This window comes from Saccoglossus kowalevskii, chromosome 17 (genome assembly GCF_978046115.1).
Source record: "Saccoglossus kowalevskii chromosome 17, keSacKowa6.1, whole genome shotgun sequence".
NCBI lineage: Eukaryota > Metazoa > Hemichordata > Enteropneusta > Harrimaniidae > Saccoglossus > Saccoglossus kowalevskii.
Window position 1 is genome coordinate 22,340,193 of NC_140657.1, and position 19,376 is coordinate 22,359,568.

The 19,376-nt window shown below is 36.9% G+C and overlaps 1 protein-coding gene across 1 annotated transcript; it reads left to right on the top strand.

Moving 5' to 3' along the window:
- The first annotated feature begins 270 nt into the window (after window positions 1-270).
- LOC100372225 (aminopeptidase B-like) lies at window positions 271-14,874 on the top strand. The gene is made up of 10 exons (XM_078010812.2): window positions 271-406; window positions 831-940; window positions 1,090-1,272; window positions 1,670-1,882; window positions 4,103-4,285; window positions 9,638-9,817; window positions 10,663-10,739; window positions 10,958-11,090; window positions 11,899-12,054; window positions 14,137-14,874. Exons 1-10 carry the CDS (start codon window positions 289-291, stop codon window positions 14,173-14,175), a joined length of 1,392 nt encoding a protein of 463 aa, XP_077866938.2. The 5' UTR covers window positions 271-288; the 3' UTR covers window positions 14,176-14,874.
- The last annotated feature ends 4,502 nt before the right edge of the window (window positions 14,875-19,376 follow it).

A 19,376-nucleotide genomic window follows, 5' to 3' on the forward strand; every position in this document is an offset into this window, starting at 1 on the left:
AATCGATTATGATGACAATGTTGGTTTTACGGATCTTGGACAACTTCTGAGGTGTATGGAAATATAAACAAGACTTCTTGGTCGTGGTAAAGTTGTGTCGCGCCCTCTCCCGACAACGACAGAGGGCGCAATACAACACTATTTATTTATTTTATTGTATTTACATATTTCCTTTCCCTAGTTATACTCGACACACATAACACACTGACAATACACAGCGTTATCGCAACGAAGCCAATTCACTGTGAACTCAAGTTCAAAATCAAACCATTCACTAGCTACGGAGAAATGGTGCAAATCGAGCTTCCCTCTACGTTTGAGCCTGGAGACGAATTTCAGTTGAGTATCGATTTCACTTCCAGTGATGGGACTGGTGTCACGTGGTTGGATCCTGTGCAGACTGCAGGTACTTTTACGCAGTATTAATCACGTCTATGAACGTTTATTTTGATGCCTAGTCCAATTAGAATTGCACCTGGCACACAAGGTAACAATATCTGAAAAATATTTTGCAAGAAGCATTGGACACTAATATGTACCTTTCCAATAATTCGTGCCTTCCAGTGACGAAGCACAACTATGTAAGGTGGTTATGTAATGTCGTTCAAATAAACAATTCCATTTGCATGTGGAATCGTTCCTTATTTAGAATATAGTAAAAATCTAAAAATAGTATTGACGGATGGTCACAGATGACTGAACAACGTCTCTTTAAATCGTCGTTAGAGGGCGCGATTTATACACGGAAGGTATAAAAAACAAATTTGCGTCGAATAAAATAATATTGACAGGGTAGAGTTATTTAATTAATACATGTTTTGAGTTTTCAGGAAAGGAGTTGCCGTATATGTTTACATCAGGATGGCCAGTGAGAAATCGAGCATTCTTTCCAATACAAGATACACCCTCTGCCAAGATGACGTACAGTGCACGCGTTAAGGTAGTTATTTTCTAAGCTTCTAAATTCAACATGTTTTATGACTCTACTTCCATTCACAAATTTCCGTAAAAAAACTATTTCGTCTCTGGTGGGCGAGATATATTATTCTCGCGATATATTAAAGTTGCAGCGCGCATGTCATTCCACAGGTTCCTCCTGGTTTCACTGCTCTAATGGGCGCCAACGAATGGATTGAAAACCACACCCCTAACGTGTTCGAATTTAAAATGGCATTTCCGATTGCGCCGTATCTGATTAATCTAGTAGTTGGCGACATAGTGTCTGCAGAAATAGGCCCAAGAAGTAAAGTATGGACAGAACCAAATATGCTGGTGAGTGGTATTTGTACACTGTCGATATAATTATGACTACTGCACAAGATCACGGCTAAAAATGGAGGTCGATGTGTTTACCTCGTACTCTAAGCACAGTTACTGTTATAATCAACGCTGGTTGGATTATGGATATCGAGTCTATGGTCGTATGTTATTTTTTCTTCAAATCAGGATTTGAGTTCCGACTCCGAATTATTGTAATCCGCTTAATGTTCAGTTCATTTTATACAAGTAAACAAGTAGTATATAGTGGATATGTCACATACAGTCGTCGTGAAACTAATAACAGACCATATGTTTTGATTACGGAGGTTTTATTTTTAATTTAAATCTAGTATTGATAAGTAGTATACTATAGTGGTATCATGGTAATACAGTCTCATATTCCTTTAAGTCTAAGGCCAAGGCCGAATATGACGGGGAAATAGAAACAATTCTCTGCACAGCAGAACATTTATTTGGTCCGTATATCTGGGGAAAGTATGACCTTTTGGTGTTGCCACCCTCCTATCCATTCGGGGGCATGGAGATTCCGTGTTTGACGTTCTTAACACCCTGTCTGCTATCTGGTGACAAGTCTCTGATGAGTACAGTTTATCATGAAATCGTAAGTAACAATATTACATGAATTTAATTAAGATTCGCATGTCTTGGGATTCATTGGAAGTAGATTATTTGCATCATGCTGCATTTCCATTTCTTCACTATGCTGCATCTCCATTGTTTCACTATGCTGCATCTCCATTGTTTCACTATGCTGCATCCCCATTGTTTCACTATGCTGCATCTCCATTGTTGTACTATGCTGCATCTCCATTGTTTCACTATGCTGCATCTCTATTGTTTCAGTATGCTGCATCCCCATTGTTTCACTATGCTGCATCTCCATTGTTTCACTATGCTGCATCTCCATTGTTTCAGTATGCTGCATCTCCATTGTTGTACTATGCTGCATCTCCATTGTTTCACTATGCTGCATCTCTATTGTTTCAGTATGCTGCATCCCCATTGTTTCACTATGCTGCATCCCCATTGTTTCACTATGCTGCATCTCCATTGTTGTACTATGCTGCATCTCCATTGTTTCACTATGCTGCATCTCCATTGTTTCACTATGCTGCATCTCTATTGTTTCAGTATGCTGCATCCCCATTGTTTCACTATGCTGCATCCCCATTGTTTCACTATGCTGCATCTCCATTGTTGTACTATGCTGCATCTCCATTGTTTCACTATGCTGCATCTCTATTGTTTCACTATGCTGCATCCCCATTGTTTCACTATGCTGCATCTCTATTGTTTCACTATGCTGCATCCACATTGTTTTACTATGCTGCATCTCCATTGTTTCACTATGCTGCATCCCCATTGTTTCACTATGCTGCATCCCCATTGTTTCACTATGCTGCATCCCCATTGTTTCACTATGCTGCATCCCCATTGTTTCAGTATGCTGCATCTCCATTGTTTCACTATGCTGCATCTCCATTGTTGTACTATGCTGCATCTCCATTGTTTCACTATGCTGCATCTCTATTGTTTCACTATGCTGCATCCCCATTGTTTCACTATGCTGCATCTCCATTGTTTCACTATGCTGCATCCCCATTGTTTCACTATGCTGCATCCCCATTGTTTCACTATGCTGCATCCCCATTGTTTCACTATGCTGCATCCCCATTGTTTCACTATGCTGCATCCCCATTGTTTCACTATGCTGCATCTCCATTGTTTCACTATGCTGCATCCCCATTGTTTCACTATGCTGCATCTCCATTGTTTCACTATGCTGCATCTCTATTGTTTCACTATGCTGCATCTCCATTGTTTCACTATGCTGCATCTCTATTGTTTCACTATGCTGCATCTCCATTGTTTTTACTGTGTGGCATCTCCATTGCTACAATATGTAGCATGCCCATTGATTTACTATGCTGCTCCCCCATTGCTACACTATAATGCTTCCCTATAGCTTCACTAAGCAACATCTCCATTGCACTATGCGATATCCCATCACTGCATCATGCGGCATCACCATTGCTTCACTAAGCAGCATCCCTATTACTTCATTATGCAGCATCCAAATTGCTGCACCATGAAGCAACCCCATTGCTACACTATGCGGCATCCCCATGGCTACAGTATGCTGCATCCCTATTACTTCACTAAACAGCATCTCCATAGCTTAACTATGCGGTATCCCATTGTTTCATTAAGCAGCATCCCCATTGCTTCACTATGCGGGATCCATATTGCTTCACTATGCAGCGTCCCCATTGCTACACTATGTGACATCACTATTGTGGCATCTTTATTACTTCACTAAGAGGCATCCTCATTGAATCATTATGCAGCATTCCCTTTGCTGCACCACGAAGCATTCCCACTGCTACACTGTGCTACATCGCAATTGCTACACTATACGGCATTCCGATTGATGCACAATACTGTATCCCATTGCTACACTATGCATGATCCCCATTGCTACACTATGTGGCATCCCCATTGTTGAAACATGAAGCATCTCCATTGTTGAAACACGAAGCATCTCCATTGTTGAACCATGAAACATCCCTATTGCTACACTATATATGATCGCCATGCTGCACAATGCGTCATGCCAATTGCTGAACTATGCGGCATCCCCAAATGCTACATTATACGACATCCCCCATTGCTACATTATGCGACATCCCCACTGTTTCACTATGCATTTCACCATTGCTGCACCATCCATCATCCCAATTGCTGTACCATTCCCCTTGCAGTACCATGCTGCTTCCCCAATCTCGCCATAACATAAACACTGAGAATAGATTGTTTGTAGACACACAGCTGGTTCGGCAACATGGTAACACCAGCAACATGGAAAGAATGCTGGATCTCTGAAGGTTTTGCAAGATATGGTGAAAGAAGAATTATGATGGTACTGAATGGTGAGGCGGAATCCTGTCTTGAAAGTGTATCAGGTCTATCGAATTTACAACGACATTATAACGCCAATGGCGAGGTATAGTTTGTCAATACTAGATAATACAAATCTCTCGAAATATGATTGGTCCATGCAAGCAGAATAATCCTTAGTCATAATCTCAGAATATATTTCTAGCAATTCTAATATTTCTGGCAGTTCAAAGACATAAATTACATGTCTTTTTGTTATTATCTCCACTGTCCACCATCTGCACAAAGGGAATTTCTTTTTATATAGGTGATTGTCCGTAGTCCACCCGTCTTCTAATTGTCCGTAGTCCATCCATCTTCTGTCAAGAATTCCATTTTTGACTTCTTCTTAAGACCTACCAGTCTAATTGCTTTGAAACCTGGTATGGACTATCAAATCTACTCATTTCGTGAGGATAGCTTTAATTCTCTCTATTTTTAGCGAATATTGTTGTCATATTGACATCGTGAAAACTACCAACTCCAATATTTGTTATACATATATTTTGAGTGCACCTGTGTGAGATTTATTTATTTTGTTGTTGTTATTTTCATTTACCTATTTTTTGCGATATGTATTTAAACTTCTTGAAAACAACCTGCGTAATTACTTTGATAATTTGATATGGTTTGTAACAAGATATACACTACCATTGTTATGATATGATAAGTACGTTGTGGTAACAACAACCCTAACAAATAGCTAATATCTCATCGTACAGAACATTATCCACTTTTTGAGAAAGACGCTCTACAAAGACGACTGAGCTATTTCGAATCATAATTGCTGCATTTGCCTGATAGTTTAGAGGCACTCCTGAGATATCTTCTGTGTACCTAACATGACTGATAGCTTAGAAGCACTCCTGAGATATCTTCTGTGCACGTAACATGACTGATAGTTTAGATGCACTCCTGAGATATCTTTTGTGTAACTAACATGACTGATAGTTTAGATGCACTCCTGAGATATCTTCTGTGCACCTAACATGACTGATAGTTTAGATGCACTCCTGAGATATCTTCTATGCACGTAACATGACTGATAGTTTAGATGCACTCCTGAGATATCTTCTGTGCACCTAACATGACTGATAGTTTAGATGCACTCCTGAGATATCTTCTGTGCACGTAACATGACTGATAGTTTAGATGCACTCCTGAGATATCTTGTGTGCACCTAACATGACTGATAGTTTAGAGGCACTCCTGAGATATCTTTTGTGCACCTAACATGACTGATAGTTTAGAGGCACTCCTGAGATATCTTTTGTGCGCCTATCAAGACTAATAGTTTAAATGCACTCCTGAGATATCTTCTGTGCACCAAACATGACTTATATTTTAGAAGCACTCCTGAGATATCTTCTGTGCACGTAACATGATTGATAGTTTAGAGGCACTTCTGAGATATCTTCTGTGTACCTAACATGACTTATATTTCAGAGGCACTCCTGAGATATCTTCTGTGTACCTAACATGACTGATATTTTAGAGGCACTCCTGAGATATCTTTTGTGCACCTATCAAGACTGATATTTTAGAGGCACTCCTGAGATATCTTCTGTACACATATCATGACTGATAGTTTAGATTCACTCCTCAGATATCTTCTGTGTTCCTAACATGACTGATAGTTTAGAGGCACTCCCGAGATATCTTTTGTGCACCTAACATGACTGATATTTTAGAGGCACTCCTGAGATATCTTCTGTGTACCTAACATGACTAATAGTTTAGATGCACTCCTGAGATATCTTCTGTGTAACTAACATCACTGATATGTTAGAGGCACTCCTGAGATATCTTCTGTGCACGTAGCATGGCTGATAGTTTAGAGGCACTCCTGAGATATCTTTTGTGCACCTATCAAGACTGATAGTTTGAATGCACTCCTTAGATATCTTTTGTGCACCTAACATGACTGATAGTTTAGATGCACTCCTGAGATATCTTTTGTGCACGTAACATGACTAATAGTTTAGACGCACTCCTGAGACATCTTCTGTGTAACTAACATCACTGATATTTTAGAGGCACTCCTGAGATATCTTCTGTGCACGTAGCATGGCTGATAGTTTAGAGGCACTCCTGAGATATCTTTTGTGCACCTAACATGACTGATAATTTAGAGGCACCTCTGAGATATCTTCTGTGTACCTCACATGACTAATAATTTAGAGGCACTCCTGAGATATCTTTTGTGCACCTAACATGACTGATATTTTAGATGCACTCCTGAAATATCTTCTGTGTTCCTAACATGACTGATAATTTAGATGCACCTCTGAGATATCTTTTGTGCACCTAACATGACTGATATTTTAGAGGCACCTCTGAGATATCTTCTGTGTACCTAACATGACTAATATTTTAGAAGCACTCCTGAGATATCTTCTGTGCACGTAACATGATTGATAGTTTAGAGGCACTTCTGAGATATCTTCTGTGTACCTAACATGACTTATATTTCAGAGGCACTCCTGAGATATCTTCTGTGTACCTAACATGACTGATATTTTAGAGGCACTCCTGAGATATCTTTTGTGCACCTATCAAGACTGATATTTTAGAGGCACTCCTGAGATATCTTCTGTACACATATCATGACTGATAGTTTAGATTCACTCCTGAGATATCTTCTGTGTTCCTAACATGACTGATAGTTTAGAGGCACTCCCGAGATATCTTTTGTGCACCTAACATGACTGATATTTTAGAGGCACTCCTGAGATATCTTCTGTGTACCTAACATGACTAATAGTTTAGATGCACTCCTGAGATATCTTCTGTGTAACTAACATCACTGATATGTTAGATGCACTCCTGAGATATCTTCTGTGCACCTAGCATGGCTGATAGTTTAGAGGCACTCCTGAGATATCTTTTGTGCACCTATCAAGACTGATAGTTTGCATGCACTCCTTAGATATCTTTTGTGCACCTAACATGACTGATAGTTTAGATGCACTCCTGAGATATCTTTTGTGCACGTAACATGACTAATAGTTTAGACGCACTCCTGAGACATCTTCTGTGTAACTAACATCACTGATATTTTAGAGGCACTCCTGAGATATCTTCTGTGCACGTAGCATGGCTGATAGTTTAGAGGCACTCCTGAGATATCTTTTGTGCACCTAACATGACTGATAATTTAGAGGCACCTCTGAGATATCTTCTGTGTACCTCACATGACTAATAATTTAGAGGCACTCCTGAGATATCTTTTGTGCACCTAACATGACTGATATTTTAGATGCACTCCTGAAATATCTTCTGTGTTCCTAACATGACTGATAATTTAGATGCACCTCTGAGATATCTTTTGTGCACCTAACATGACTGATATTTTAGAGGCACCTCTGAGATATCTTCTGTGTACCTAACATGACTAATAATTTAGAGGCACTCCTGAGATATCTTTTGTGCACCTATCAAGACTGATAGTTTGAATGCACTCCTGAGATATCTTTTGTGCACCTAACATGACTGATAGTTTAGATGCACTCCTGAGATATCTTTTGTGCACGTAACATGACTAATAGTTTAGATGCACTCCTGCGACATCTTCTGTGTAACTAACATCACTGATATGTTAGAGGCACTCCTGAGATATCTTCTGTGTTCCTAACATGACTGATAATTTAGAGGCACCTCTGAGATATCTTCTGTGTACCTAACATGACTAATAATTTAGAGGCACTCCTTAGATATCTTTTGTGCACCAAACATGACTGATATTTTAGATGCACTCCTGAGATATCTTCTGTGTTCCTAACATGACTGATAGTTTAGAGGCACTCCCGAGATATCTTCTGTGCACCTAGCATGACTGATAATTTAGAGGCACTCCTGGGATTTCTTCCGTGCACCTAACATGACTGATATTTTAGAGGCACTCCTGAGATATCTTCTGTGTACCTAACATGACTAATAATTTAGATGCACTCCTGAGATATCTTCTGTGCACCTAACATGACTGATAGGTTAGATGCACTCCTGAGATATCTTGTGTGCACGTAACATGACTAATAGTTTAGATGCACTCCTGAGACATCTTCTGTGTAACTAACATCACTGATATTTTAGAGGCACTCCTGAGATATCTTCTGTGTTCCTAACATGACTGATAATTTAGAGGCACCTCTGAGATATCTTCTGTGTACCTAACATGACTGATAGTTTAGAGGCACTCCTGATATATCTTCTGTGTACCTAAAATGACTAATAATTTAGAGGCACTCCTGAGATATCTTTTGTGCACCTAACATGACTGATATTTTAGAGGCACCTCTGAGATATCTTCTGTGTACCTAACATGACTAATAATTTAGAGGCACTCCTGAGATATCTTTTGTGCACCAAACATGACTGATATTTTAGATGCACTCCTGAGATATCTTCTGTGTTCCTAACATGACTGATAGTTTAGAGGCACTCCCGAGATATCTTCTGTGCACCTAGCATGACTGATAATTTAGAGGCACTCCTGGGATTTCTTCCGTGCACCTAACATGACTGATATTTTAGAGGCACTCCTGAGATATCTTCTGTGTACCTAACATGACTAATAATTTAGATGCACTCCTGAGATATCTTCTGTGTAACTAACATCAGTGATATTTTAGAGGCACTCCTGAGATATCTTCTGTGTAACTAACATCAGTGATAGTTTAGAGGCACTCCTGAAATATCTTTTGTGCACCTATCAAGACTGATAGTTTGCATGCACTCCTGAGATATCTTTTGTGCACCTAACATGACTGATAGTTTAGATGCACTCCTGCGATATCTTTTGTGCACGTAACATGACTGATAGTTTAGATGCACTCCTAAGATATCTTCTGTGCATCTAACATGATTGATAGTTTAGAGACACTCCTTAGATATCTTCTGTGCACCTAACATGACTGATATTTTAGAGGCACTCCTGATATATCTTCTGTGCAGTTAATATGACTGATATTTTAGAGGCACTCCTGATATATCTTCTGTGCAGTTAATATGACTGATATTTTAGAGGCACTCCTGAAATTTCTTCTGCGCACCTAACATGACTGATATTTTAGATGCACTCCTGAGATATCCTTTGTGTACCTATTATGACTGATAGTTTAGAGGCACTCCTGAGATTTCCTCTGTGTACCTAACATGACTGATAGTTTAGAGGCACTTCTGAGATATCTTCTGTGCACCTAACATGACTGACAGAAATAGGCGCCGCTGAGATATCTTCTGTGCATCTAACAGGACTTGTAATGGTAGTTATCTATCAGCAATGAATGTTGTGTCAATTTACATCTAGCGCCCTCTGGTAGACGGGAGAGGGATATATGGGATAAATCTAAATATCTGTTTTTATTCAACTAAATAGTAATCATGTTAGGTCTCAAAACACAACCATTTATGTATACAGGACCTTAATATCAACTGTTTGAAGATAAACTCTACGAAAGACTTTGATCCAAATGACGTGTATTGCCCAATACCTTATGAGAAGGGATATTGTCTTGTACGCTACTTAGAACACCTAGCTGGAGGGTATGAACATTTCGAGAAGTTCTTGCGAGCTTATATTGATAAATTCAAGTTTAAGGTACGTCTATTACCCATAAAGCATTGGTTTGCTATGTATAAATTCAAGTTTAAGGTACGTCTATTACCCATAAAGCATTGGTTTGCTATGTATAAATTCAAGTTTAAGGTACGTCTATTACCCATAAAGCATTGGTTTGCTATGTATAAATTCAAGTTTAAGGTACGTCTATTACCCATAAAGCATTGGTTTGCTATGTATAAATTCAAGTTTAAGGTACGTCTATTACCCATAAAGCATTGGTTTGCTATGTATTTGGGGGACTGCAGATGAGCAGCTTTTGACGATTTACGAGCATATTTTGTAATTGGATTGGTGTTTATTGTTTGCTGATAATCACTGAATGTTACTATGCTAATTACTGTGATAATTATCAAAATGCACAGTGTAAAACAGTTGTAGACAACTTTGCATGATTGTCACTCGAACAACATGTACTCTCATCTAACGATTTGCCATTCCATATAATGACTGAATTGTTTACACACTACACAACTCAGTTTTTAAATCTCGAAGATTATATTTACGATCAATTACGCCGGGTTGTTTCATCTGATAATTACAGATAATATAACATACAGCTTTTTTGTTTTATTATCGAAAAATAATGTATTATCACACTATGCGCTACCGAGTGGCCAGCACATATAATTCAAAAAGCAATTTTTATATAATTCAGCAAAACATCTTCTGAATATATTATTCTTACATACAACGAAACTAGGTGATGTTATACATTCAAGAACATTCACTGCATATAATAACAATTATGAGACACTATAAAACTAATAAATTGTGGAATGTGAAGATAATGTAGGCAATAATGATATGCTTAACATTTTTAGAGTGTAAATGGGCAAGATATATTGGACTACTTCCTTGATTATTTCCCTCATTACCGAAGACAGGAAATAGAAAACAGGTAACACGATGTAATGACAAGGAATATGTCGAAATAACACTTCCTGCTCTTTGAAAATTACGTGTTCTGAATTAAGATGAATTAAAGTTAACACGTTTAAATGCTTGAATTGAATATTATTCTTCACATGGTACACTAGGTGCAGATGTTCATTTCATGACGGTACAATACAATATTTTTTTATTGTATAATAAAACTATAAATCTGTGCTCTAATAGGAAAGATTACGAATTCGATAAATGGTTGAATAATCCGGGATGGCCACCATATGTACCCGATTTGTCGGCAGGAAACGATTTAACAAAACCAGCTGAAATACTAGCAGCGATGTGGGCGGGAGAAGAAACACAGGTGGGTTGATAAGAACTGCTGGAGTTATTAGCTGGTAGGTAGTTTCTTAACTAGTAGAATTAGCTTCTGGATAACAGAGATGTACTAACAGATATATGGTCTTAACATGCACAGTTGTGAAAGGTGCACAGGTAAATAAACTAAATACGCTAAGTAATAGCACTATACAAAAAGATATGCAGGCAGATTTACTAAACTAGCTTAGTTAATATAATTATTTTGAACAGGAGGTGATACACTGGTGGCCCCTCAAGCCATCAGAGTTAATAGATTTATTCTAGACAAGCGAAGATGTACAGAAAGTATGATGAACGAGTTGTAGGTAAATATAGTCTGGACAGGAGAAAATATACAGGTAAACAAATTATGCTAATTGAGGTATTTTAGAAAGAAAAGACACAAAACAGGTTGACTAAATCAGTTGCGGTAATATCAGTAGTTTGGATAGGAAAGAAATACAAACGCTTGTTGAGTAAACCAGCTATGTTAACAACGGTAGTCTGGGCAGGACAAACCCAACTTTGTTCATAACAGTAGGCTGGACAGGAGAATATATGCAGGTAAGTTAACTAAACCAGTGATGTTAATTGAAGTATTCTAGACCAGAGATGTTGACGGAACCAGCTCACTAAATGTTAATGGCTGCATTCTGGTCAGTTAAGAACAACTTTACAAACATCGCTAAAGGTTGGCAGTTATTGAATATTATTTAGATACCACTGGTAAGAGCTGATACAATTGCAATGACTTCGGTATTCTTTACATTATAAATAAACACACATTCATTTTTGTTTATTTTTTATTCCAGGGCAGCACGAAATTTTCTAACGACATTACCAATTGGCCAATTTACCAGGTGATCTTCTTTCTTGACAAGCTATTGGCTAAATTGAAACTACCAGATGGAACAATTCAGCAGATAAACGAGAAATATCCAACGATATCACAGAGCCAGAATGCAGAGGTTAGTGTTCTTATAGCCAATTATCCATTTAATGATCATGACTGAATCTTATATGACACTTTCTGAAAAGTGTTTTCCTTTAACAATATTACTTATGATTTCAGGTAAGATTTCGATGGTCTTTATTAACGCTAAAATATAGCTTCACAGAGGACTACCCCAATGTCAGAAACTTCCTAGAGTGTCAAGGTACAAACAATATGGAATATAAATATTATTATTCACACCTTATTTGTCACACCTTCATAATTGTTAATTATTTGTAATCAGCTGAATACTGAACTTAAAACGTATTAACGTCACTAAAAGTTTTCCAGTCGTAAATATCATGTCTGGTTTTTTAAAGAAAATGCTTTGTCACAGAATAATAGTCTGTTAAAAGTGCCAAGTATGAAATAATTTGGGGACAAAAAACAAACCTGCATAGAAATCGGAATAATAGGTTTTTTTGATTATCGGAGACGCATTTCAATGGACTTGATTACGGACAATGCATGACGTAAATTTCACCAGGAAATTCTGCAGTGTGCTTTCGCAATCGCGGACTTAGTCATTTTTACAAGGTTCGCCATTTTTGATGTCACGTGATAATTATGTAAACAATAACTGTCCAGTTTGTGCAAACTTGTACGTCTATACTTAGTCTTTTGAAATATATAAGCTAAATTACTGTTCTGAACGAGACAACAGACAGAGAATGTTTTATTCGAAACCGTCACAAAACCCTTCTCGCTACCTTAAAACGGGGAGTGTGGTGTAATACTTTCTTCATCATACATGGTTTCACCGATCTTGATTTAATGTAGATAAATAAAGATGATTAGTTCGGAACCAGTTGCGTGAGCGATACAAAGACATGCAAGCTCTCAGTCAGAAGTCTATGGAACACTTCATAGTTTATGTATATGCTCAGTTTTTGAAAACAAAAATGCAATTGTGTTGATCAGAATAAATTATATTTTCAGTACAGTAAATCAGTCATGAATTTGGAAAGGTATATGCTTTTTCGTCGCAATTTATTCCAGTTAAAAAATCAATGCAATAACTGGGTAGGTATCGATACAAAGTAATGGTCTGTTACAAACAAACAATGTGATGCAAGAGTTTACGTTGTTCAGTTTCCCACCTCCGCAAACTGTTTTTGTTCTCAGTCAACATTGGAACGTAGCCCAGAAATAACGTTGTCGACCAGTGAACATAAATATTGTTATGAACAACATTAAAGCACACCGTAGCTCAGTTTTTTTTAGCGTGAACGTGTGTAGTTTTGCGAATCATCAATTATAGTATTAGATTATAGTGCGAATACGAACATTCCAGTTATGATGATAAATCGTAATCTTCAGAGTTTTAATACCGAGTAAATCTTAGCGTATTCTTTTCTCCGGATCAGGGCATTTTATGTTATTCCGAAAGCAGCAAATCAAATGTGCAGTCAACGTAAATGTTCTGTAATCATCAATCAATATTGTTGAACTGGAAATGTACAATATCCTTGTATTGCGTACCACTGAAATATGAGAGAGAAAGAGAGTACAGGCGCTCTCAGCAAAAACATTGTACATATGTGTTTGAACTGAAATATGCAATACACGTGAAACTATAGATTATGCAAAGATATCTCGAATGTGTTATATCAACCTATGTGTTTTCATAACTACGTTCCTTGAAGATAATTGCATTAAGACTTACTTTATGAAAATGGACCATGTAAAGAGAACACGTCCTGTAAACTGGGTTTACGATTTATATATAGCATGGTTTTTATATTTATTACCACAAACGAATTACTCATTATCATATCAATAACTATTACGTCAAAATTATGTTTATTAGTTAAAATTCCATCAACACATGTGCCCGAGTTTTTAACATTACTAAATGGAAATCATAATTAAGTATGTAAATCCTATGGACAAATTATGGTTGGTTGATAATGTCGTAGCAGAAGATTCCACCAACTTCAGGCGAATAAGAGCACATCTGCTAATCTTAAATTATTTCGCTGCAAACACACAGAGACATGAATAACTTTTTATTTTTTCTCGATTCAAAGGATATCATTATTTGTTTTACTTCTAGGGAAACAACTTTATACAACTCCCTTGTATCAAGCTATGATCGACGGAAGTGACGTGACCAGAAAAATGGCGCATGATGTCTTTGAATCTTCAAAGGAAAAAATGCACTTCACCGTCCGAAGATATGTCGAGGATTTACTTTCTAAATCATAACGGATACCGATATTTACCGATGTAAAAAAACAAACATGACAATGACATTTTAATTCCCTCACCGGTTCTGTTTTGTTTGTCTATGTACTTAATAGTTTCACATATTGGTATAATGCTAATGCTACTTAAAATCCACACATCGTGTAATTTGCATATGTGATTCAAAGATCCATACTCCAGATATATTCTTCATCTCTACTTTTCAATGAGACTCGTATGGCAACGTAGACGGTAAATGCATGCGATGTAATTCCCTAGCGTGTGGTGGTTTCTACTGGCGGCGGTTAGATGCAAACACGTGCAACTAAAAGGCTTTTATATAGGTTTTGTTCATTCCATGACTCATTGAACGCCACCACGTATACAGAAAGTGTCGATATGAAAACTACCTGTGTACATGCAGAGATCTCGTGCACTGCGGTTGCTAAGCTACAGACCGCAGGATATCTAAAAAGGTATCTCTGGCATCACCGCAAATGTTGAGCTTTATGGTGTGTTTTGATTTGATATGATTTGTTTCGTGAACTGTTCACAACATGTAAATTGTATGACGTAAATAAACAGAGCACGTTTGGACTGATTTGAATATATCGCTGTGGTGTCGTTAATGATATTATCTTGCCATGAAAACAGCGACATAAAAAATAAATGTAAATAACGATGACAATTACGATGTCGATGAAATCTCAGGAAGCTTCTAAATTAACACATCCATCAATATGCATTGATCAATAATCAAGTCGTGTGAAACAACACCAATTCTTTTCACGTCAAGCGTCTGTAATAGAAAGCTTCAGTAGTAACGGACGACTGTGTTTCAACCTGTGCTATCTTACCGGGGAGGGCTTCGCACTTTCACTCGTCGACATATCCGTGTAAATGTATGAACAAACATGTGTTAATAAGAATAATACGTTTCCCGGGGTAACGTTTCAAACCTAATTAATTTGGGACGAGTCGTAATGTTGTATGAAAGCACATATCGATGACTGGTATCCAGTGTTAGTGGGTATTCCTGTCCGATGTGACATGAGTGATGCCTCGCTGTGCGACATTCTCCAAATCTCCTTCACCTTTCCGCCTTGACACATTCGATATGCATGTATGCCCTGGACTGTCAATCAACCAATCAAACTTCTTAAAAAAATGATAACAAATAATATGGATTGGTGAAACTAAATATATAGCCAAGGCTGTATAAATTGCCTATTGTAATTCAAGGACTACTGTACGTGATTGTAGGCGACACTTGACTCGGAGTAGATAATTGGCGATTGTACTTGAAATGAATGCCTTTACCGTTTACCAAACCAATTACAAGCAGACCACGTATGCATATCATGAACAGCCGCCATGTCTACGTGATGTCACGTAGTTCACGAGTGACGTCACTAATCATTACATATTGTTATATAATATTTACGGAGTTATTGGATTCGAGCAAACAAATAAGTACGCACACTATAATAGCATATTCGTGGATTGTTTAGCTTTATACTAATTTTAAACCAGTATACGAAAAATAAATTAAATGTCACGACAAACAACATTACGGTAGTTACTGGAGTTGAACACATTTTATATATTTTGCGTTCTAAAAAAATGTTATATGATTTCGACAGTTCTATTTTTAGGAAATCAACCTAATCCAGAACAACTACATGGGCCGGGACGTCGTCCTGGTTACATTTAAAAAGATAGACATTCAGCATATTGAACGATTTGAATATATCCGGCGCCTGTTTAAGTTAGCTGAATATGACGTATAGTAAATACGAATACTGCATTAAATTCAACGTAGTTTGCAATTCGCTTTTCTTTCAATTAATTGCAGTTTAAATTGACTTGAATTTCGTTACAATAATTTAAACTAAATCGCATTTAACTTAAACTGAAATTAAATTTAATTGATGTGGAATCAGGGGTTACGTCAGTTGGAGAAGACCAGTGATCGGGTCGGAAAATCGTTAACGTATAATCTCTGTTTCGATATGACTTTGTTCATGTGAACGCTATAGGGTCATTAACCCGAGCCGAACGCTGAGCTTGCTAACGATATACATTATACAACACGCGCGCTCGTATGTAAGTATAACAAGAAATGTAATTCAGATACAAATAATAATAACCGTTTATCGGTATCTGCTTTTATAATGACGTCACCCTGTCAAACGTATCCGTATATCGTTATCGATGGTACCAAGGAGTCACATCAGTGGTCGTTATTTTTTCCGTCCGGTCTTCAAATACGTATTGCACATTGGATACTGCAGGTGAAACATGCGTTTTTGGTTTTGGGCGAAATTTATACCACATTTTAACGTAGTTGGTCGATATAATTCCCGTTAGTCGCGTAAAAACAATTCATGTACAATAGTGAGAACGTATTGTCGACTCGGATAACAAGAAGACATAGTCTAATATGTCATGATAAATTTTCAGGCGAAAGAAAAAAACATTGTCACCGCGAACCAAATTCATTTTTGTTGTTGATCTCCCATGACATTCAGTAAACTCAGTCAGCGGCTAGTTAAAAGGCATATCCACGGCGAAAATCTCACTAATTCATCAGTACACGCGTACAGCAATACTGCCTTGGAGTGTTAGATACTGTTACGTGCATAATAATGTTAACAAGAGAGCAAAACCCGGTGGGAGTTGAAATAAAATACATGGCACCCCAACTAACAAAATAAAATACCAAATGTATGTTTTTATAAAATTAAAAAAACAAAAAAACAGCCATTAATCTACTGTCATAAATCAATTATTGTACACTTTTTAATACACACACCCCGAAATATTGAGTACATGTTACGTTTCCTACGTGCATGACTACACCACTAACTGATATCATATAGCAATATTAGGAAACATTATTTACATTATATTTACAATTTTTCTATTCATATTTCAAACATTACTTGATATTTGTTACTAATACCTAATCGTGTTTGTGTAGAATATATTATCTGCCAAGAAATTATGGATGTTTGTCAGTTACCATCGTTACAGAAGAATACAACAATCTACTTGCTAAGCGTAAAATAAAATATACTAGTTTTCTCAATACTCGACGCGTGATGCACAGACGATGATAATTACCCATATTTCAATATTATTTAAAATACAAATAGGTTTTCCTGCTTTGTGTCACACAATGTTATGTAATATGATTTACCATATCAATTCAAAAAACTCCGCACTGAGACTTGGAACGTGTTTAATGAATGCTATATTTCATTTGCGATTTGTTGGGCGTCAGTTAAAGTATCATGAATCGAGCCGTTTCCACGGTTCAATAAAACAAGGACATGTTTAGGTCAAGACATGAAATGCAATTTTGTAGTAAGGAAAAATCTCGTTTATTATTTTACAATCTGTAGTCAATTGTTCGTTATTTGAATTATCTTGGGCATAACTCAATTTATATGCACCTAATTGCGAACCTATTACGTCTAAAGAAACTGAATCGATCAATTTGGGCGTAAATTGACTGTCAACACTGCGCATTTTACCGCGATTTCCACTAATTTAGTTCAAATTGAGTCTATTTACATCAGCGCTTTCATAAATTGTTAAACCTTACTACACGTCATTGTGTAAAACACCACTCACGCACTATTGACAGCGCCACGGACAACAGCAACAGCGACCAACCACAACGGATCCATGAGCAAGAGAACCTTCTTTTACATTTGTCATTTTTTGAAATGCACTTTTCGGATTATTAAAAGTCGAAGCTCAAAATCGGGTTCCACAAATTACAAACGCGCAAGTCACAAATGAGACTTTCAAACGTATCACATAAGGCGCAGACTCGACAACGTTTCATATCCAACTTACAAAACGTACAAGTAAGGAGTTAATAATTAATTAACCGATATAAAATTAAAAAAAATTCACCGTTTAAAACGCGCCAAATATGCAAATTGTGTATTGTATCACAGACGCATTTGTATTTTCAAACGCACTGATATACGAAGATATATTAATGGGGTGTATGCTTTGGTCAAAAATTATCAAATGTATATTAATGAACGCTTCTAGAAATACCTCCCCCATCGGCGACAGGCGTCTTGATAATTGTTAAATTAATGATTCGATGTGCAAATATAGTGTGTAGATATAATTATTTTCCCCCAATTGCTTATTTAGTTATAACTTATTGATAACGAATTATGCAATAATTGACGATGAATTACTTAATTAATTTAATTTATTGTTAATTTACAAATTTGAATAGATAATGTATTCTATTGAGTAATACTAACTTAACTACGTCAGGGAATTACTATTCGATGCTAAATGGTTTCGAATTTGCTTTAACTTAGTCTCAACTCGAGGACTGGATGTTAAATGTTACTCAAAAAAGTAAAAACACGGAGATTGAATGTTAAATTGTCATTAATATAGTTCCAAAACAAAGCTGCTAAACAGGAAATAAAGGATCAGTATCTGAACGCACATCCCAAAATTCCAAACTCAACATTACTGCACTCGATTCACCCTAGGGTATAAGTGTCTTCCAATAAAAGCATGGCATAAATCGTCTGGTTGTCATATTAGTCATGCAAATGTATTCAAATGTCGCACAAATTATATATGGCCAGTCAGTCAAATCTGAACAATTGGAAAGAAATCATTCTCCTACTGTAACAATTGATCTGTTTGAATGCAGCGCTCTATGATTTCCATTATCATAATATCCTTAGATGATTGACAATGCTGACGATGATGCATGTTCATCAAATTTCCAATTCATGAGAATAAATATGTTCACAGTGCATTGATACAAGACGTTTTCTAAACTCCAGAAAACGTGCATAAGTTACAGCAAACATAATTACAAAAGTACTTGTATTTTAGTGCAATAATCGGTGCCAACTTACTGAAGTAAATATATTGAACGTGACATCAGCTAATTCACATCTTTCCTATTTTGATTCGTAGTTTTCAATAATGCTGTTCATAATTATTCTCAGTATTCGACACTCCTTAGCATTTATCAGATCATGTATATTTGAACAGAAAACAGTTACAGATGAGAAATAAGCAAACACAAATCACACAGCCAAACGACCCGGT

Coding starts and splice junctions, on each gene's coding strand:
- LOC100372225 (XM_078010812.2), top strand. CDS start 289: ATGGTGCAAATCGAGCTTCCCTCTACGTTTGAGCCTGGAGACGAATTT. Junction 941..1,089: donor CGTACAGTGCACGCGTTAAG/GTAGTTATTTTC, acceptor GTCATTCCACAG/GTTCCTCCTGGTTTCACTGC. Junction 11,091..11,898: donor GGGCGGGAGAAGAAACACAG/GTGGGTTGATAA, acceptor TTTTTATTCCAG/GGCAGCACGAAATTTTCTAA.